The 21,411-nt window shown below is 48.0% G+C and overlaps 1 protein-coding gene across 1 annotated transcript; it reads left to right on the top strand.

Annotated features, from left to right (window-relative positions):
- KIF2C (kinesin family member 2C) lies at positions 18 to 17,975 on the top strand. The gene is made up of 21 exons (XM_005678554.2): positions 18 to 197; positions 1,044 to 1,138; positions 3,854 to 3,955; positions 4,132 to 4,180; positions 6,442 to 6,561; positions 7,586 to 7,708; positions 8,259 to 8,359; positions 8,998 to 9,093; positions 9,674 to 9,728; positions 9,838 to 10,000; positions 11,393 to 11,483; positions 11,753 to 11,816; positions 11,894 to 11,985; positions 12,745 to 12,887; positions 13,674 to 13,878; positions 14,000 to 14,110; positions 14,895 to 14,962; positions 15,283 to 15,388; positions 15,480 to 15,593; positions 17,064 to 17,187; positions 17,297 to 17,975. The coding sequence occupies exons 1-21, from the start codon at positions 134 to 136 to the stop codon at positions 17,377 to 17,379; spliced, it is 2,169 nt and encodes a 722-aa protein (XP_005678611.1). The 5' UTR covers positions 18 to 133; the 3' UTR covers positions 17,380 to 17,975.

Below are 21,411 nucleotides of genomic sequence, written 5' to 3' on the forward strand. Positions count from 1 at the left end.
CCGGCGACAGCGTGATGACGTTTCGGGACGCTGGCGCGCGGGATTTAAACTTCGGCGGTTTACACGGCGTTAGGATTACCAGAGTTGGTTTTCTGGCCTTACGCGTGTCCGTCACTGGAGCTCCTTCCTGCCCATGGACTCGTCGCTTCAGGCTCGCCTGTTTCCTGGTCTCACCATCAAGATCCAGCGCAGTAATGGTGAGGGGCAGGGTCCTGAGACCAAAGGGACCCGTGGGCTGAGACGACTGAAATTACCGCCCCTCCCCAAATGGCAGGCCCTGAATCACTATTAGGGATCCTCCCACACCCCTGGTCTAGGTCTCCTCACTGGCGGTCAGTCTTCCCTGCCAACGGCCAGGGGCCTCTGCACTGGCCATGCGGCCCCTTTCCGTCCTCTAGGAGTGAGCGGAGCCCCCGTGTCACTGGACCTCTCCGGGGAGTCAGGACTCCCTTCCCCTCCGAAGTTCTCCCTTGAAACTGCCCTGCTCTTGCAGGGACCTCGGCTCTCTGACCCCTCTACTCTCCCATTAGCACTGAGCACTTACAATATGTCAGACACTGGATTCAGGGTAATGGGACAAATGATGAGATCCCTGCTCTTCATTCAGGAGCTTGCAATTCTGCCCTCTCCTTTTCAGTTCAGCAGGTATCCCAACTGTGGTAGGTCTGATGATACCAGTATCATTAGAATGGTCAGACATAAAGGTCAGGAGATAGGAAAACCTGAGGGCGCTAGAGCCTCAGTGCTGTGTTGAAGAATGGCTCACCTAAGCACTAGAGAGACTCTCCTGCCCAAACATACCTTCACCACGCTGTAGGTTCTCTTTTGAGTCGGGGTGAACCCTTATCCTCTGCAACTCAGTTTTAAGAGCTGTTCCTGCCTAGGTCACTGAGGGATATTCCAAGGGTGGGGTGCCAAGAGGTTTGTCTGCTGGGGTTAGAAAGAAAGTCAACTGTCCCTTCCTTCAGGTCAACCTGACATTTGAGCCTCTGGGATCCTAAAAGTGACAGAGATAGGTTAACTCTGGCCTTTTCATACTTTAGGCATAATTCACAGTGCCAGTATAAGCACTGTGAACTTGGAGAAATCCTGCGTTTCAGTGGAATGGAAAGAAGGAGGAGATACAAAGGGCAAAGAGGTGGGTTCTATGAGTGTGCCTCTACCACAGTTAAAAAGACATGTCTGGAAATGGAACTTGTGTCAGCCTTGTTTTCGATCCCGACTTGTCCTCCCCAATCTTAAATATGGTCCTCTTTGAATGCTTTGGGACTCTTTTTAAGGCAGCCTTGTTCTAAATTGAAGCAGTCAACAGTTTCTGGTGTGTTTGTAGAAAGCAAACCGCACAGAATTCTAAAACCTTACTCACCCAAGCTAGCTTCTGAGTGCACACTACCTATGATACTGATTTGGAGAGTAAAATTGATCATCTCTTTGGGGAGACAAAAGTATGTTTCTGAAACACTCAATAATAGAAGGCAACTACAGATGGAATAATGCTAAAGCAGCTCAGAGATGGAAACTCACTGAAGATGAGCTTGTGGGGGTGGGGCCAAAGACACAGTGAGGTGGTCCTCATGGGGACTGGTAAAGAAACTGGCTCCAGGCACAGAGGAGGGCTTATTATACTTGGCAGCAGCAAAAAGACTGGAAAAGGAGACTTGAAGACCTTTGTCTCCGGCACTAAGATGTTTAAGATCTTATTCTGCAGACAGTGGGAGCCTTGGAAGGATTTTGAGAAGAAGGAGGGATATGCCTAAGACATTTATGTTTTAGAGGCATGTGGTGTAGTGAAGAGGTCACCAGGCTGAGTACGAAAACCTGGATTCTAGAGTCTGGCCCTGCCACTACTTAAAGTGTTCTCAAGCACATTTCTGCTCCTATGAGAAATTCAGCTTCCTCATTTATGAAATGAGGATGATAATAATATCTATTCATAGGGTTGTTTGAGGACTTATTCAACAAATCCTTTTGTACTGGTTCCAAAATGCCAGCCAGTGTGTTTGGCATTGGGGATACAGAGGTGAATAAGACAAACCTAGACCTGCTTCCGTGAAGCTTAATGAAATAACACAGGTAAAGTGCTTGCTTAGCATAGTGCCTTATAGTAGGTACATGTTTATTTAGGTGGTATATTTGAGAAATAGAAGAACTGAATTCTTTATATTATCTGCCCTTGAATCAAGAGGTTCCTAGAATCCCTTTCAACTATCTATTAGCAGTTCCTTGTGACTTGTTTTTGTTGTTTGTTTAGAAATCCAATTCTTATTGCATCTTAACTCCAGCTCAAATGTTGGCTGTGGAATATTCGTTTAGCCTTCTTAGTGAGGCATTCAAAGCCTTTTCAAGATCTGATCCCAATCAACTTTAGTCCTTTTTACCATACACTCCTCCCAAAGTATCCTGTGCCAGGGACAAATGGGGCAGTTCCCCACTCTGTGGTCCTGCCCAGTGCCTCGCTGTCTCCACACTCTTAGGCCTGCCTGAATCGTTAATGTGAGAATCAGTTAATGTCAGAACTCTGGTCTCCTGCATTGTTTATGCTCTCTGTAGTTTAGGGATTGGAATCGGGGTAGAGGGGTAGTGGTAAGGGTTTGTAGCTGTCCAAGAAAGATGAGTAGAAGTGTGACTACTGAAGTACTTACCAGCTTTTGCACTTGATAGTTATGTCCTCCTTGTCTATCCCATGCTGCTTGGGTTTCCAGCCCTTTATGTGACGGCTTCTCTTCCCCACTAGAATATGAGCTCACTGAAGGCAAGGGCAATACATGTCTTTTAATTTTTTGGTTGCACTGGGTCTTCGTTGCTGCATGTGGGCTTTCAGTAGTTGAAACGAGTTGAGGCAGCTCTCTAGCTGCAGTGCGTGGGCTTCTCATTGCAGTGGCTTCTCTTGATGCAGAGCATGGACTCAGTACTTACAACTCTAGAGCTTGAACTCAGTAGCTGTAGCACATGGGCTCAGTTGCCCCCCAGGATGTGAAATCTTCCCAGCCGTCCAACCATGGGACCGCTAGGGAAGTCCAATACATGTCTTAGTTCACTTTTGAGTACCTTCCCCCTACTGCCTTACTCATGCCTAATAAGTGTTTGAAGAAGCTGTTAATACATAAAAATTGCATATGTAGGAAGTGACGTTCTCACCTGGGAGTACATGCGGCAGCTCTTTCACATTTTATCACAAATGTGAAACACAGATAATCAAGTTGGTACTATTTTGGTGTGTTTGAATCTGCTGTGCAGTATGCTGATGAAGCCTGAGTTGTCCCTAGAGGGTTTGAGGACTCTGGTGATGTAAACCTGGAATTGTGACCTCATTGCAGGTATGCACAGGAAGTAGAGAAGGCATGAGTAGGATGCTGTGACTGGGGAAGAAGTTTCTGGGCCCAGTAGAAAATGTAGGTAGATTTAGGACTAGGTAACAGCTCTCGGGAACTTGTCCCCGCCCATAAGATCCTGAAGGGCCCTCCATTTGACTATCAGTGGGACAGTTAGAATTGTTTCCCCCTTGGTGGCAGGCAGCAAGAGGTGTTCAGGGGGCTGTGCCCAGCAGGACCCCACTGCCCCACAGAGCGGTAGGGAGCCAAGTGGCCAAGATCTACTGTGGACTGTCTGACTGTTGGCCTTCCTCTTCACCTCATTCTCATCACTAACGTCTACCATTGGCTTGGAAATCAGAAACCAATATCCATCTAGATGGTAAAACACAATCAGGGAATAAATATTTGTTTATAGCTGTTAGTACTTGGCGGAACTTAAAGTTTATAAAATATGAATTTAGGGGTATCCTTGATTGCAGAAATGCAATTGAATTGAACAAGCTATGTTGTTCACAGAAACTTTTACTTTCTCCTTGCAGGTAGATTTTGATGATGTGGCTGCAATAAACCCAGAACTCTTACAGCTTCTTCCCTTACACCCGAAGGACAATCTTCCCCTGCAGGAGAATGTAACGGTTCAGGTAGCTGCCAGTCATCTGACTTCAGCCAGTGCACAGAGGATGCACTTGGCGTGTTTGGGTCTTTGCTGGTTTGTTTTCTGGGCCTGCTTAGTACTTCACTACAGCACATGGGCCCAGGATAGGCCCCTGAGAACTGATAAGACCCATATGTTGTGGTGGTTTGTTTTGTTTTACAGAAACAAAAGCGCAGATCAGTCAGCTCCAGAATCCCTGCTCCAAAGGAAGGTAAATGGATTTCTGCTGGCTCACTGTCATGGGGTTTGTGCCAGAAATGATGTTTTTGGGGCTCAGGAAGCCGAGTAGACTCATGGTTCCAGTTTAGAAGACCGCTACTGTGTAGGCTGAGTCCTGCCCTGTGTTCCATGCCTCTTTCTCAGTGAAGAAGAATTCAACCTTCAGGGAGGAAGAAATGGAGAGGTGTTGGTCAAAGGGTACAAAGTTTCAGTTAGGGAAGATAAAGAAGTTCTGGAGATTTAATGTATATCATAGGGCCCATCATCAATGAGTGTATTGTATACTTAGAAATTTACTATGAGGGTAGATCTTATGTTGAGTGATTTACTACAAAAGGAGAAAACAAAATATAAAATGAAGGGTACAGGGGGAAACTTGGAGGTGATGAGATTTATAGCATTGATTATGATGATGGTTTTATGGGTGTATACTTACCTCCAAATCCATCAAGTTGTACACATAAAATACCTCCAGCTGTTTTTATGTCAATCCTACCTCTGAAGCAGTTAAAAAAAAGAAAAAGAGAATTCAACCTACAGCTTTTAACTTAGACCAGTCTGTTTGGATCTGGTGCATTTGGGAAATTTGCTAACTGGCCTGGAAGCCTTTCCTGTGGAATCCAGAGCACTAATCAACCATGGTGGGCTTGTTTTCTCTCCCTGGGGAAATAACATGCCTTGGAGGGAGGTGGTAAGTGGGCTGTCAGAAAAGCTAGGTCAGGGCCATTTAGAGGTAGAGTTGGTAGTGCTGTGGTGATCTGGGGATAGGGTGGGATTGGACAAATAATGGCAGTGCTTTGAACTCCAGGAGAAAGGCTTTCTCTGCAGGAATCAGCATAAACCTGCTTTAACTATGGTAGGCTGTGACAGGTGCCTATATGCACAAGCTGCCCAAATAATCCAGTTTATAACCCAGAGCCAGCTATACTTTACAGCCTGCACAACCTGTCCTGGTCGAGGGGTTATCACTGTCCATAATCCAGCCACCCTGGGCTCAGAGACTACTTGACTGGAGCTTCAGGTTTCCCAGGGGTCCAAGGTGGGGTGGTTTTGAGCTTGAGCTAGGCAGGAGTGGTGTAATGCTGGCCCTCTATTGCTGGCTGTACCACTCCAGTGGCCTCCAGGAGAAATATGGGTGGCAGTGGTCTCTCTCCACATGCATGTCCCAAAAGGATATTGCCACTCTTCCTTTTTTCTTTTTTTTGACTATGCCACCTGGCTCATGGGATCTTAGTTCCCTAACCAGGGATTGAACCTGGGCCCTCGGCAGTGAGAGCATGGAGTCCTAACCACTGGACCCCTACCGCTCCTTTTAATGGGAAAAAAATGATTCATTATTGAATGAATGATAGTGAACAGTAGAAGTGAAACACAAGATCACAGATCTTTTGAGAAATAGGAATATTATAATAACTCATGCTCTTTATGAAAAACATAGATTGATTATATAGAGCCATCGTATCAGCCTAAACTTAGGAAACTCAAATTCCATATAGATTGATACTTGTTTATATGACACTAGTGTTTTATTTCCAAATTGGAGGGAAGCAATATAGATGAGTAGAAATTGACAGGAATTAAACTTGTTTAAACAACTTAATTGTATAAACTCAGTTAAATTGTTTCTGTCAGTTAAGCATTCTTTGAAGATTCCAGAAAAATCAGTTGCTGGTCCCATGGCTTCTGATGATGTGGCCCAGGTCTGGCTCTGTAAAGCATCTTGGAGCAGTGGAAAAAGCCCTGATTGTGAAATCTGGCAGTCTTGGGTTCACATCCTGACTCTGACACTTACTAATTGAGTGACACTGGGAAAATTGCTTAATTTCTCTATGCCTTAATGTCCCCTTTTATCAGTTGGGAATACTGGTATTTACCTCGGGATGTTTGGGAAGATTGTAGAATGGTAGGTGCTGCTGCTAAGAATAAAATGCTTTTTTTCTGGGATTAGGTCTGTGTCTCCGGAAATGATCTCAGATTGTCTGTAGGTCCTTCCATTTACTCCAGACAGATGCTCTTGTGGGAGCCTTCAGGAGCTCTCAGACCGCAGAATGTAACAAATTAGTTTTGGGGTCACTGGTACTTGGCCTTTCTTTCCTTGGATGGAAGGAATGGGAAGTTGGTGGGCTGCTTTCCAGGTATCGGGACCCATCTCACCCTGTATAGAATCTTGAAGGGTTACCCTCGGCCGTCTCTCTGTCTGTTTTGCTCTCCTGATCACAATGCACTGACTGGCCGTGGCCCTTGGTCCTTCAGGTCTCCGAGGCCGTTCCACTCGCATGTCCACTGTCTCAGAGGTTCGAATCACTCAGGAGAATGATATGGAGGTGGAGCTGCCTGCATCTGCAAATTCCCGCAAACAGTTTTCAGTTTCCAGTGAGTAATGAATCTATTCTCCCTGTTTGAGGCCTTAGAGCAGCTCTTCACACATTGCCCTGAGCCTGTTTTGGAATATCCTAGGATTCCTATGCTCCCTGGCTTTCATACCGTTCTGCTCCTGCACCACTGCTCCCTTATCTGAAAATCATCTCACTTTACTTTTTAAACTTTAAACATTATATATATATACACACACACACACATATATATATACACATATATATACATATATATACATATATATACATATATATATATATATATACAGGAAAGTAAACCTATCATTGACTATATAGTTCACAAAGTAAACACACTCATATAACTGACATCTAGATCAAAGAGCATTACCAGCACTCCAAAAGTCCCCTTCAGGCCCCTTCCCAATTCCTAAGCCCCAAGGGTACCTATGTCCTGACTTTGGATCACATAAATTAACTTTCTCTTCATTTGGACTTTATATAAATGGGAGTTTAAAAACATTTTTAATTGTCAGTTTGTACTAGTTATTAGTAAATTAAGTGATTTAAAGTCAAGGTAAACAAAAGGGTCATGGCCAGCTATGGGAAGTTGCTGTGGGTTGTACCTCTCTAGGTTGAACCAGGTTCCCATTATTCCTAGTTTTCAGTCCTTCCTCCTGTTAACCACTGGGGTTCTGAAGTCAGAAATTTTTCCCAAATGAGCTGAAAGGCCTGGCCTGGCCTAAGAACCCTTACTTGATCAAGCCCAAAGAGGTCAGACCTTTAAAGGCTTTTCCCTTCATAGTGAAGCTCATACTGAGCAACTCACATGACGTTTAAGATTTCTTGACACCAGGAGCCAACCCCTGTTGCGGGGCTTACTGGGTTCAAGGTGTGGATCGAGATGAAGGGAAAAGCCTGAGCTCTGCTTATATAGTAGAACCTGAGCCCTTGATGAGCTGGCAGTCAGTAGCCATCCTCCTGGCCTGTGACCCTCTAGGGCTCAGATGAACACAGCTGCCGTATGCCTACCTGCTTCTCCAATGACTCTTATTCCCCCGCAGCTGGCCTCTCTAGGCCCTCCTGCCCTGCAGTGGGTGAAATACCATTGACGATGGTCAGCAAGGAGGTGGAAGAGCAAGTCCACTCCATCCGAGACAGCTCTTCTGCAAACTCTGTGAAGTCAGGTAGACACACTGAGCTATCTGGTACCCTGCTTCTGGTGCAGGATAGGAATTACAGCCTGTCCCAAACCTGGCTTGCTTGGTACCTGAGTTCAAACCATGTCTGTCACATGGGGACATGTTGCCCTGTGGCCACAGAATCGATCTTTCACAACTGGTGACCCTGTCACTCACTGCCAGCTGGCAGAAGCTCTCTGATGTAACTGAGGTGTTGTTATAGCTAAAGTCTTGGTCAACACCTGAACAACAGTCCAGAGTGACCACCAAACAGGGACAATCTCATCTCTACTCATTGTTGAGAAAAAGGCCGCAGAGGCATAGAGAGAGCTTGGGTTAGACCTGGAGTGCTCATATTAGCAAGTTTCTTGTCAGCTAGGCCATCCCAAGAGTCACAGCTGGTGCTTCCTCTCTTTGCATGTGGTGATATAAGAGCAAAGGTCTAGAGAAGGTCTAGCCATGAGAAAGGCCCGGACTCCACACAACGGCCAGAGAAGAGCAGGCTGGTAAAAGAGACAGGTAAAAGAGAGGGCTTCTTTTTTTTCTCTTCCACTAGTTCGGAGGAAATCATGTATTGTGAAAGAAATGGAAAAAATGAAGAACAAGCGAGAAGAGAAGAGAGCCCAGAACTCTGAAATGAGAATAAAGCGAGCTCAGGTACCTTTCTTGGGAAGCAAGGGCAAGGGTTTTTGGACAGACATTCTTAACTGCAACCTTGTCAGCAACAGAGATAGATAACGGTTCAGCCCCAGCATTTCTGAGGCTCCAGTTCTGATAACCAATAATTTTAACCAATTTCTCATCAGGATTCAGAGAACAAATCATTCAGATATTTTTCTGAAGACCTTCAGATGATGAATATCTCCTACTATTTATCCAGGGGACATGCCCATCACACAGTGCACTGGCAGTTGCCTGCTTCCCCTGACCGCCTAGTTGCGCATATGTGGGGTGCCACAGTGGAGTTAAAGTTTGGATTATTTCCCTTTGGTTGGGTTAATGGCACTGGAGAATCCCAGCCTGCTGGTCTCCTAAGACATGGGGCAGTGGCTCTTGCCCCGCTTCCTAGAGTGGTTGCTGCATGCCTAGGCCCCCCTGCCAATCTTGTTCCCAAAACTTGTGCCTGGATTCTCTGCCCAGAGCCAGAGTCAAGGGCAATGAGATCGTGTGAGGGTTTGGTCAGCCCTGAAGGGGCTGTGTGCATAGGAAGGGCTGTTGTTGCCACTGCCTAGCACTGAGGCCTATGAACACCTACACCTTGGCAGTCAGTCCTTCTTCAATCTTACCCCAAACAGGAGTATGACAACAGCTTTCCAAACTGGGAATTTGCCCGCATGATTAAAGAATTTCGAGCTACTTTGGAATGTCATCCACTTACTGCGGCTGATCCAGTAAGTAATCCCAAAGGGCTTCTATCTCTCCTTCCTGAGTAGGCATACAATTTTTTAAAAATATAGTTGATTTCAATATTGTGTTAGTTTCAGGTATACAGCAAAGTGATTCATTTTTTAATATATATAAAAAGATTATTTTCCTGAGTAGGTGTATAACTGAGAGACAGAAACATCTCTTAAAGGAATGAGAGCGTACAGGAATCGTCACTCACCCTCAAGGCGTTTTTAAATACCCTTTGGTGGGCTGGAGCTAGCAAGGGCTAGATAGGAGACTCTGATCTTTATAAACTCCCTTCCAGCTCCTATCCTCCCTGCTTCAGTAGATTGGCTAAATTCTTACTACTAATCATGAAAGTGTGCTGAAACCTCCTATAGGCAGCAGAGTGAGAAAACTGAGAAGAAAATTCAGAGCTTTCTTGTGCTCTAGAGTGACTATGAGCACAGTGGATCCCAGTGTTAGGTCTCAGCCCCTGACTGGGCCAGACATATGATTAGTAAGGGAGGGGTTCTGGACAAGCTTTCTTTCAATATTACACTGACATTTCGCTGACGGTTGTCTTCTCTCCTCCTCCTGAAGATTGAAGAGCACAGGATATGTGTCTGTGTTAGGAAACGCCCACTGAATAAACAAGGTAAGTCCCACCTTACCTTAGCCTCAAGGTAAGTTCAGTCAGAATGAGGCTTCAGACTGAGGGTCCCCAGTGTCCAGGGAGCATCCCCTGAAATTCTGTCCTTCTGCAGAGTTGGCCAAGAAAGAAATTGATGTGATTTCCGTTCCTAGCAAGTGTGTCCTCTTGGTCCATGAGCCCAAGTTAAAAGTGGACTTAACAAAGTATCTGGAGAACCAAGCATTCTGCTTTGACTTCGCATTTGATGAAACAACTTCAAATGAAGTCGTCTACAGGTTAGTCCCTTGCCTCCGTTTCCCCCCTTCCTCCTGACACTTTCCTTTTTTCAATGTGGGACATTGAGGTAACACTTGCACTCTCAGGCATGCTGACTCTGAATCCCTTCCTGGCCTCCTCTTGTGTCTTCTTTGGATGGACCATGGTGCAGAGCTGGCTCTGGCTTCTAGCACAAGGAAGGTCCTGTTGGGGCTGTCACATCCTATGTTTCAGCTTTAGTGGCCCATGCTTGAGTAGACAGAAGAGAAATATTCCCACTGCCCTCTTTGAGGCTGGGCTGGGTAAGCCTCAGGGGTTCCTCCTGTGTCTGTGTCCTGTACAGCCCCCATTACCCACTGGGCTTAGCAGACTCAGCAAACTCTGGAGCTGCTTGGTCCAGTACAGTTCCCCCTAACTTCATGTGACTGTTTAAATAAAAGTTAAATAAAATTAAACGTTCAGTTCTTCAGGGGCTTCTCTGATGGTCTGGTGGTTAAAGAGCTGCACCTCCCCTGCAGGGGCATGGGTCTAATCCCTGGCTGGAGAGCTAAGATTCCCACGTGCTGTACAGTGCAGTCAAAAAAACTCAGTTTTTCAGTTACACGAGCCACATTTCAAGTGCTCAGTAGACGTGTGACAGTGGCTACTGTTGGACAGTACAGATAGAGATCATTTCCAGTATCCATCCTCAGAAAGTTCTATTGGACAGCGCTGCTCTACACTAGAGGTTGATAAACTGTAGCTCATGGGTGAAAGTGGGCTTGCAACCCCTTTTTATATGGCTCTCAAATTAAGAGTGGATTTTGTGTTTTCAAAGAATCATTAAATATATATGTGTATTTCAGACTTCCCTGGTGGTCCAGTTTCTAAGATCTGAGCTCACAATGCAGGGGGCCCAGGTTCGATCCCTGGTCAGGGAACTAGATCCCACATGCCACACTACGCTGCAACTAAAGATTCCTCTTGCCACAACTAAGACCCAGTGCAGCCAAATAAATAAATTTTTAAAATGTATATATGTATACTTATGTATGTATATATATGGAAGAGACCTATGTGGCCCACAAAGCCTAAAATATTTTAGGCTTTTACTTTAAAGAGTTTCTTTGCTCTTAGTAGTGTATCATATGCTGGAAGGCGGCTGCTAAGCTCAAGCTTCCCTCTGTGTCTCCAGGGTAGAGGAGGTGCTGGTGGCTCAGTTAGAGTATGGACCAGCCTGCTCCTGGCCTGTTGGTCCAGCCCTTCCCAGGTGGTTAGGATAATTTCAGATTTGTAAGTGGGGGTGGGGTCAGGTAGGACCACTTTGCTTGGAAGGAAGCCCCCAGGAATCCTGCTTTGGAAGGGTAGCAGAACCATGTTCTAGGAAGCACATTTAAGCTGAGATATGCATGCTTCCCCATCCTTTCTCTTAGGTTCACAGCAAGGCCACTGGTACAAACAGTCTTTGAAGGTGGAAAGGCAACCTGTTTTGCGTACGGCCAGACAGGAAGTGGCAAGACTCATGTGAGTATTCAAGCCTGTCAGAGAGTGATCCTGCCCTTAGTGCACCTCTGGGTCTCTGAAAAGGGGGACAATGAGTTTCTTGCAGAAGGTCCCCTTGGTGCAGATGCCCCACCTCCAGATGCTCTTGCTGTGTCAGGGGCAAGGAAGGGCCTTAGCAGGTCCAGATCCCCTCCTGGCTGTAGTATGGCCCACGGTGATGGTGGAGCCAGTAATGCTCTGGCCTAGGCCAAGGGCCCTTTAGCACAGTCTCCTGTCCTTTCCCTTTGCAGACAATGGGTGGAGACCTCTATGGAAAAGCCCAGAATGCATCCAAAGGGATCTATGCGATGGCCTGTAAGTAGTATGTTCTGCCGCAGCAGGGTTGGGCACAGAAGGGCAGGTTGCTTACTTAATCCAGGTTCTCCCCACAGCCCAGGATGTCTTCCTCCTGAAGAATCAGCCCCGATACCGGAAGCTGGACCTGGAAGTCTATGTGACATTCTTCGAAATCTATAATGGGAAGGTAGCTGGCAGGAAGGCCTCTGTGTATGCTGCTGGGGCCCCTGAAGTTTCTAAAATCTTGAGGTTGGCTAGAAATTGTAGAAGACAAACACCCTGTGTGTTGTCACACCTTTGGGCCACTTTGCCCAAATGTGTGGGAGGTTTTCACCTGATGGTGGGACGGGAGGCACGCTCAACAAGTAAGTAGGAACACACCTCAGGGCTTCCTCCCAGACGGGAGGTTTACTTGTGTGTGTGCCCTGTGCTCCCTCCATGCACCTCCCTCTTAAATCGCCCTTCTTCTCCTGATCGCACACATTCATTCTCATACTCGTACTCTCTCTATATTTCTGTGTATCTCTCTACGCTTTTGGAGAGTCACCTTCCCCGAGTGGGGTCTAGATAATAGCTAATGTGGCTTATTAACATGTTACTAGGTACTGAGCACTATTCTAAGCACTTAACTTGTCTCAGCTCATCACCACAACCCTACTAGGAAGTATCACCGTTATTATCGCTATTGCACAGGTGAGAAATGAGGGTGGCTAAGTGCCTTCCCAGGTCACACAGCTAGTAAAGAAGCAGGGTCACATCAAACCCAGGTGGCCCAGTTCAGCTCCCAGGTGAACTGCTCGCTGCTCATCTGACATCGCCCAGTGTAGCCTCTCCCGCCTTTCCTGTTCCCAGCCATTGTCTAAGCTGCGACAGGCTCTGAAGTGGGGAGGGATCGGTGGGTGCCTGGCGCCTGACAGCCTTGGCCTTGTTCCCCTGCCCGGCACAGCTGTTCGACCTGCTCAATAAGAAGGCCAAGCTGCGCGTGCTGGAGGACGGCAAGCAGCAGGTGCAGGTGGTGGGGCTGCAGGAGCGCCTGGTGAGCTGTGCTGATGACGTCATCAAGATGATCGACATGGGCAGTGCCTGCAGGTCAGAGTTTGGCCGGAGGAAGGGGCCACCTTCTAATGCCAAGTCAGGTGATAGATGAGCACTGAGCCCTTTCCTGTTTCCACAGAGCACCACTTCCCCCAGCTTGGTGAGGGCTCTGAAGGCCTCTGCCTTAAGCGGTCACAATGGGGCCGATGACCCAGGGTAAGACTCGTCAGGGGCGAGTCAAATCATCTTGAATCTGACCAAGGCAGGCTTTATTACCAGACTCTTATCCAGAGGCATGCTTCCCAACTTCTTTGAGTTTCTCCTTGCTGTTCCCTCTCTCTGTGGTAGGGGACAGAAGCTCTGGGTATGTTCTAGCTAGAAATGATGGGACCAGAGCTCCTGTGTAGAGGGAGGAAAGTGCTCTTCTCTCAGGGCCCTCGGCGTGGTGCAGTGGGTGCTGAGCAGTACATAGAGGACCAGGGAGGGGCTATCTCCCCAGGGCCCTTGAGTTTAGCATGTGGTTCATGACAGCCCCTCCTTCCCTGTGTGCCCTGCAGCAGAGGTAACTCATGCTTCCCCACGGCCTATGGCCCAGGGTCTGGCCAAGGCCCTGACACAGAATTCAGTACTTTGGCTGCCAGGGTAAGCCATGCCCAGATGGCTGGAGGGAGGGCTGCTGCCCAGGGAAGGAAGGACAGAAGTGGGACAGGATGACGCAGAACAGTTTTCCTCCTGGAGAACTGACTGCATTGAAGCCTCAGGTGCCATGGTGGCTGGTGACCGCCGCCGCCCCCCCCCCCCCAGGAGCTCATAGCCCTTCTTTGTCCTCCTTTGCCACAGGACCTCTGGGCAGACATTTGCCAACTCCAACTCTTCCCGCTCCCATGCCTGCTTCCAGATTCTTCTTCGAACCAAAGGGAGAGTGCATGGCAAATTCTCTTTGGTGGATCTGGCAGGGAACGAGCGAGGCGCAGACACTTCCAGTGCTGACCGGCAGACCCGCATGGAGGGTGCAGAAATCAACAAAAGTCTCCTGGCTCTGAAGGTAGCTGGGCCCAGCTACAGGGGAGCAGGTGGCCCTGGTGGGCTGCTGGGAGGAAAGGGTGGGAGGGAGAGGGCATCTTAAAAGGAAGGAGGGGACCTCAGCTTCCCCTGCTGTCCCTCAGGAATGCATCAGGGCCCTGGGACAGAACAAGGCCCACACCCCATTCCGCGAGAGCAAGCTGACACAGGTGTTGAGGGACTCCTTTATTGGCGAGAACTCAAGGACCTGCATGGTGAGTTGGGTCCTTTGGAGTGGTGCAGTCCTGTCCCTGGGCAAGAGGCTCCGTATTCTTGGCTAGCTGGGTTTCCAGGCTCTAATTTAACTGGGCTTCACCCCCTGCTTTCGGGCAGCAGGCTCCTCTTTGCCTACACAAGCAGGGAGGAAAGGATCTTCTCCCTTCACTGTGTGTCTGTGCACCTCTTGGATCGGGGAGGTCGTTCCTCCCATACCTGATGAAAAGGGGGCTGCAGGATTCAGGAGGAAGTCCTTTGGGGAAGCAGGAGAGGCAGTCCTCGTCCCTCTGTGACTTCCCTCAGGGGTCACTGGCTCCCAGCCTAGGAAATTGGAGAGGGCCTCAGCCTTGAATGACTTTCTGTCCCCTTATTTTATCCATAATGCTTTCTAACTCGGATCTGCCCTCCTTCCTCACCAAGGAATATCCTGTCTCCTGCCTGCTGAGGAAGGTGGGAATTTCTGACTAAGCTCTAAACCCCTCTCCCTAAGGCAGTATCTCTGAGCCCAGGTGAACTAAAGTTTCCAGCAGGAATCACAGAGTCTTGCATTGTTGTCTTGGTGAGAGGAACAGGTCAGTAAAGAAATAAAAAAGCAGGAGTAATCAGATAGACCAGCAAAGACAGGGGACCAATTTTTAAAGAACCTTAGTTTGCAGGGCCCATGGGGCAAGTTGCCTGGCACACGGTATGTAATGAGCTCTCCCCCCAATTCCTGGCAGCCTCTCCAAGAGCACCCTTACCCTGGGATCCTTGACCATTAACTGCCCATTCCTTCTTTTGCAGATCGCCATGATCTCACCAGGCATAAGCTCCTGTGAATATACTTTAAATACACTAAGATATGCCGACAGGTACTGGTACCTATGCCAGGTGGAATGGGAAGGGGCAGGGTTGGGGGGGAAATGGCAGTGATGAGAGTGGGGAGGGGGCTCTGGGGACTCAGAGCCTATTGTCTCCTCTGCTGTGACTTGCTAAGTCTGAGGCTTGGGAGTTCATATATGATGCTACTAGGTTTTTTCCTGATCCCCTTCAGGCTCTGGTGGGGAGCAGTATGAATAAGAATCCTTCTAGGTCAAAGCAAAGCCACTACTCCATCTCCTTGAAGTCTCGAAATCTGAGTGGTGCTGCCAAAGAGGCTGCTGTGGGAGCTGCGACCTTCTTGTTTTCTCAGGGTCAAGGAGCTGAGCCCCCACAGTGGACCCAGTGGGGAGCAGCCAATTCAGATGGAAACAGAAGAGATGGAAGCCAGCTCCAATGGGGCCCTGAGTGCAGGCAATGTAAGTGGAGGTGGGCCAGGCAAGAAGGGAACATGGCCAGCTGAGATGGGGACCAGGCCACACTGTTATGGGTCTCCTTTTGCCCCCTTAGTTCTCCAAGGAAGAGGATGAACTGTCTTCCCAGATGTCCAGCTTCAATGAAGCCATGACTCAGATCCGGGAGCTGGAAGAAAGGGCCATGGAAGAGCTCAAGGAGATCACACAGGTGGAGAGCTGGCCCTGGGCTCCGCGTCAGTCCTGAATGTGACCTGGGCTTTACGTGCACACATACACCCCTCCTCGGGTCTTCTGGCTGGAGTGGCAAGAGGCAGCCTTCTGGATCAGCATTTCTTAATTCCCCAGTTAGTTATTCAGCTGCTCCTATAGGGCAGCTAATTACCGCACCTCCTTCTCCAGCCTGGCACACATAGGCTTTCCCCCATCCTCCTGGCTGGAGCTCGTCTCTCTCTCCTGTGCTCCTGACTGAGGGTTTGGAGGGTAGCCAGGTCTCGTTTGCTCATGAATGTTGGTGAATACTTTCTATATACCATCAGCTCCTGTGCTGAGACCAAGGGCCAAAATCATGAATTATGGATAACAGGCCTAAAGAAAGACTTGATCAATCCCAACTCTTCTATTTATGAGCCAGTTTCCTCGTGAAAGTCGTTGAGGCTCACTGGGCCCCAAATTCTTCATCTCCAAAATGGTCAAGACAAGATGGTTACATCTAAGGATTAAGTGATATGTTGTTAAACACTCAGCCTTCCCCAGCATGTGGTCAGCCTTTAGAAGGTGATAGATGCTACCACTGCCGTGATCCCTGCTGTAGAAGTGCAAGTAAGGGAGAGGCCTGAAGGGCATCCTAACAGTGGGGCACTCCAAGTGTGGAGCAGAGAGGGCAGCTCGGGGCCCTCTCTGAGAGGGCTGAGGAGGGAACGTGCAAGGTCAGTGTCTACACGAGTCCTCCCTCCCTCAAGTGCTCAGGGTCCAAATGTTTGAAAGGACGTGGCACTTTCAGGAAGAGCGATAGGTTCACTCTGGCCATAGCAAAAGGTATGAGCAGGTGAGGGAGGGAAATCAAGGCTGTGGGCGGGTCAGCTGGGACCTGATGCTAAAAGACATTATGGTTCACACCAAAGGCCTGGACTTCGTTATGAGGGCAGAGAATGCCTTTGAAGGGAGTAAAGCAGAGTGGTGCCTTGGTCATGCTTTTAGGGACCTTACTGTGGCCACAGCACAGAGCCTGGCTTCAGGACCTGGGGAGAGCAGGAGTAGAAACGCTTAGGAGTTAAAAGCAGTTAGGAGATTAGTAGAGTTCAGGAGAGACATTGGTGCCTAGACTAGCTGTGACCACGGTCTTGGGATTGACAGGAAGGCATGAGATTTAAGAACCATTTCAGGGGTGCAGTTGTTAGGATTGGGGGACAAGGTGAAAGAATTTTTGCCCAGATTTCTGGCTTGGGCATCAAGATATGCATTTGATATCAGGGACAGGGACAAATTTTTGGCAGGCAGGGGAAGGACAGTTTCAAGCTGAGAGTTATGGGGGAAGGGTCAGGAGTCAGGGTCAGGGTCAGGGTCAGGGCCATGGCTAGAGGAACAGGCATCTGCATTGCAAATGGTAGAGCCCTGGGAATGATTTGCTAAATTGGTTTGGTCATTATTGACTTGACAATGTCCGTCTGTGTCGCTGCAGCTAGGGCCGGGCTGGCTGGAGCTCTCCGAGATGGCTGAGCAGCCAGACTACGACCTGGAGACCTTTGTGAACAAAGCAGAGTGTGCTCTGGCCCAGCAAGCCAAGCACTTCTCAGCCCTGCGAGGTGGGTGCAGCCGGAGGGTGGGGTCTCTGTGGGTGGTGGTGGCTCTGCCTGAGGGAACAGGGTCTCTGAGAGACCTGCTGACTTCAAGTGTACCACCCCTGCCTTCCAGATGTCATCAAGGCCTTGCGCCTGGCCATGCAGCTAGAAGAGCAGGCCAGCAAACAAATAAGCAGCAAGAAACGGCCCCAGTGACGACTGCAAATAAAGATCTGTTTGGTGTCATACCCAGCCTTTCCCCTCCCCTTCCCTCCTCAGCAAACTCTGGGCACCTGGTGGGTCTGAGCTGGGACAGGCTTTGGTAAATGCCAAGTATGGGCGCATCGGGGCCCAGGGCAGCTGGGAGGAGTCAGTCAGTGTGCATTGGACACAGCTTTCCTTTTCCTCACTTGCAGCCATGGAGGGAAAAAGGATGGAAGGAAGGAGCTTTTAGTTATCCTGTGCACTGCCCTTCTCTCCAAGAGGGGAAGGCTCTCCGTCATAGAGTTTTCCCGTAGGCAGCAATCTGCCCGTGTGGACTGGCTGCTGGGGGAGAGCTTCCTGGGGCTGTCCTGGCTCTGCAGGAAGAGAAGGAGCCTATAGTTCAGCTCTGCTGGCTCTGGCCTGCCTTCCACACCCTTGGTCCGGCCACTAATATATCTTGTACTTAAAAAAAAAAAGTTTCCTGGGGCCTCTTCGTTCCCTGCTGGTTTTTGAGGCCCACGAGGATCCATGCTATTTTCTGTTTTATGTGTTTATACACTATGTCTAATAATAAAGAGAAAAAAATCAGCCTGTTGAGTGGTGTGTGGGAAGAGCTTCTGGGACTCGGACACCACCGCAGGGTGGTGCTGATGCTGACTCTCACCAGGAGGCCACATCCACACCTGCGGTTCCAGTGACATGGTGAAGACGCCAACCTCTGCCATGTTCAATGCCGACTAGGTCCTAGGCCTCCTGGACACAGGAGCTCTAAGCAGAAAGGAAATGGTGCTCTGTCATTTACAGTCTGCTAAAGATATGTTAAAAAATTCTGTGGGAACACTGACGTGAAAGCACTTGCCTTGCTAGACAGGAAAGGATCTGACAGGTTAACACATTTGCTCTTGAAAAATGAGAAGTTTGCAATATAAACTGAGGAACCAAACACAGGGTATGGAGGGTCTGGGAACCGGAAGACTCCAGATCCCACATCACAGAGCATGAATCGGGTAAACGGTGTGTGCCTAAGCGCTCGCTCATGTCCGACTCTTGGTGACCCCACAGGACTGTAGCCCGCCAGGCTCCTCTGTCCATGGGATTCTCCAGGCAAGAATACTGGAGTGGGTTGCCATTCCCTTCTCCAGGTAAATGGTAGCGCACCACTAAAAGGTTTTTAGCCTAGCGCCACACAACCAAATACATGTTTTAGGAAGGCTTCAGTCAGGGAGACATGACATAGGACACATGGGCTGCTGCAGAGACTCAGGCCTGGGATCAGGTGGGCCAGGTTCTAGCCCTCTTTCTCAGCCTCAAGAACTTCATTGTAGGGGCATTCTCTATCTTGTGAGAAAATCACATGAGTGAGGTGCCATCAGATAACCAAATAGAGGACCTAGATTCAGAAATTCATCCTGGACTTCCCTGGTCATCCAGTGCTTGGGGGTCTGCCTGCAAATGCAGGGGACACAGGTTCAACCCCTGGTCTGGGGAGACTCCACATGCTGTGAGGCAGCTGGGCCCATGCACCACAGCAGCTGAGCTCACGCCCTAGGGCTCCTGTTCTGCAACAAGAGAAATCTGCAATAAGCCCACACACCACAGTAACAGAAAGCCCACAAGTAGCAACAAAGTCCTAGCACAGCCAAACATTAAATGAATACATTTTTAAACATTCTGTAATGACATTTTAAAAAGAAATTCCGCTAAATAAGTTTGACAGAGCGCTCACTTTGGCAACATGTGTACTAGAATTGCACTACAGGAAGATTAGCAAGGCCCTGGTGCAAGGATGCTAGGCAAGTTCATGAAGTAGTCCGTATTTTTACCTGTGGTGTTCAATAATGAACCACCACTACTAACCATGATTAAAATTAATGAAATGAGAAATTTAGTTTCTCAGACATGCTAGTCACATTTTAAGTGCTCAAAAGTTACATGTGATTGAAAAAAAAAAGTTTGACAGAAATGGCACTAACTCAAGGCCTTAAAAGCTTCCAGCTTGCCACATCTGTAAAATGAGGCCCCCTATACCCACTTCAGAATTGCAAAGATCCAATGAATGCCACCATCCCAGACCTGACCACCTTCCCTAACTAGCCCCCTATCTTGAAATCTTGACTCACAGAGACCCATTCTCCCCAACCAGTCAGAGGAAGCTTTTAATAAATTCTGAATGCCCTCCCATGGCATTAGACCCCACCTGGCACCTGGTCAGCTCCTTTCTGCTGGTCCAGTGGGAACATAACTTGAGCAGAATGACTTGGAGACTAAGAGCCCAGCTTCTGAAGCCATAGTGTAGGGTATGATCCAAGATCTGTGACTGTAGAAACTTAAATGGGTTATTTAACCTCGTGCTCTCTGTAGAATAAGAATAATGCTGGTATAGTGTTTGGGAATTCTCTGCCTATACAGTCATTAGGACTCAGCACTCTCACTGCCAGGGGCCTGGGTTTGATCCCTGGTTGGGAAACTAAGATGCAACACTGTTAAAAAGAAGAAAGTTGAGTTCATACACCCAGCAGTAAGTACAATGTGTCACATTTAATAAGTGCTAGCTATTTAAGCACAGAAGAACAAAGATTTTTGTTTTAATATTGTATCTACAATATCTTAAGCATACAGTGTGTATATATCAAATGAATAAATGAACTTTTCTCTAACTTCTCATGATTCTCCAACCACATTGGTCTTTCTTTTTTTCCCTTTTTTATAGTTTAATGTATTTTAATAGCAAACTTACAGGAACAGCACAGGAGAGAGACAACATTAAAAACATGTCTTTCCATGTAGGACAACTCAAAAAAGCATAGTGAATGGATGGAACCTACTGTGTGATAAAAATGCTACAAACACCATTTCAGTTCAATACAGTCGCTCAGTCGTGTCCGATTCTATGACCTCATGGACTGCAGCGTGCCAGGCCTCCTTGTCCCTCATCTCCCAGAGTTTGCCCAAGTTCATGCTCATTGTATCAGTGATGCCATCCAGCCATCCTATACTGACGCCCTCTTCTGCCCTCAATCTTTCCCAGCACCAGGGACTTTTCCAATAAGCCATCTGTTTGCATCAGATGACCAAAATACTGCAGCTTCAGCTGTAGCATCAGTCCTTCCAGTAAATATTCAGGGCTGATCTCCCTTAAAGTTGACTTATTTGATCTTGCTGTTCTAGGGACTTTTAGGAGTCTTCTCCAGCACCACAGTTCAAAGGCATAAATTCTTTGGCATTCTGACTTCTTTATCGTCCAGTTCTTAGAACTGTACGTGATCACTGGGGAGACAGTGAAAGTGAAGTCGCTCAGTCGTGTCCGACTCTTTGCGACCCCATGGGGTGTAGCCTACCAGGCTCCTCCATCCATGGGATTCTCCAGGCAAGAGTACTGGAGTAGGTTGCCGTTTCCTTCTCCAGGAGATCTTCCTAACCCAGGGATCGAACCCGGGTCTCCCGCATTGCGGGCAGATGCCTTACCATCTGAGCCACCTGGCCCTTGACTATATGGACCTTTGTCAGCAGAGTAATGTCTCTGCTTTTCAACACACTGTCTAGGTTTGTTATCGCTTTCCTGCCAAGAAGCTATCAGCTTCTGATTTCATGGCTGCAGTCACCGTCTGCAGTGATTTTGGAGCCCAAGAAGAGGAAATTCGTCACTACTTCTACTTTTCTCCTTCTATTTGCCATGCAGTAATTGGAGCCGGATGCCATGATCTTAGCTTTTCTCATATTTAGTCTTAAGCTGGCTCTTTCACTCCCCTGTTCACCCTCATCAAGAGGCTCCTTAGTTCCTCTTCACTTTCAGCCATTAGAGTGGTATCATCCGCATATCTGAAGTTATTGATGTTTCTCTCACCTATCTTGATTCCAGCTTGTAATTTATCCAGCCCAACATTTCTCATGATGTGTTCAGCATATAGATGAGTACGTGTTCTCCTTTCTCGATCTGAAACCAATCAGTTCTTCCATACAGGGTTCTAACTGTTCTGGACCCACATACAGGTTTCTCAGGAGACAGGTAAGATGGTCTGATATTTCCATCTCTCTAAGAGCTTT

Source organism: Capra hircus, chromosome 3 (genome assembly GCF_001704415.2).
Source record: "Capra hircus breed San Clemente chromosome 3, ASM170441v1, whole genome shotgun sequence".
In the NCBI taxonomy this organism is placed as follows: Eukaryota; Metazoa; Chordata; class Mammalia; order Artiodactyla; family Bovidae; genus Capra; species Capra hircus.

Excerpts from the sequence above, each read along its gene's own strand:
- KIF2C (XM_005678554.2), top strand. The coding sequence starts at position 134 with ATGGACTCGTCGCTTCAGGCTCGCCTGTTTCCTGGTCTCACCATCAAG. Across the intron at positions 3,956-4,131 it reads AGGAGAATGTAACGGTTCAG|AAACAAAAGCGCAGATCAGT; the intron begins GTAGCTGCCAGT and ends TTTGTTTTACAG. Across the intron at positions 11,986-12,744 it reads TCGAAATCTATAATGGGAAG|CTGTTCGACCTGCTCAATAA; the intron begins GTAGCTGGCAGG and ends TGCCCGGCACAG.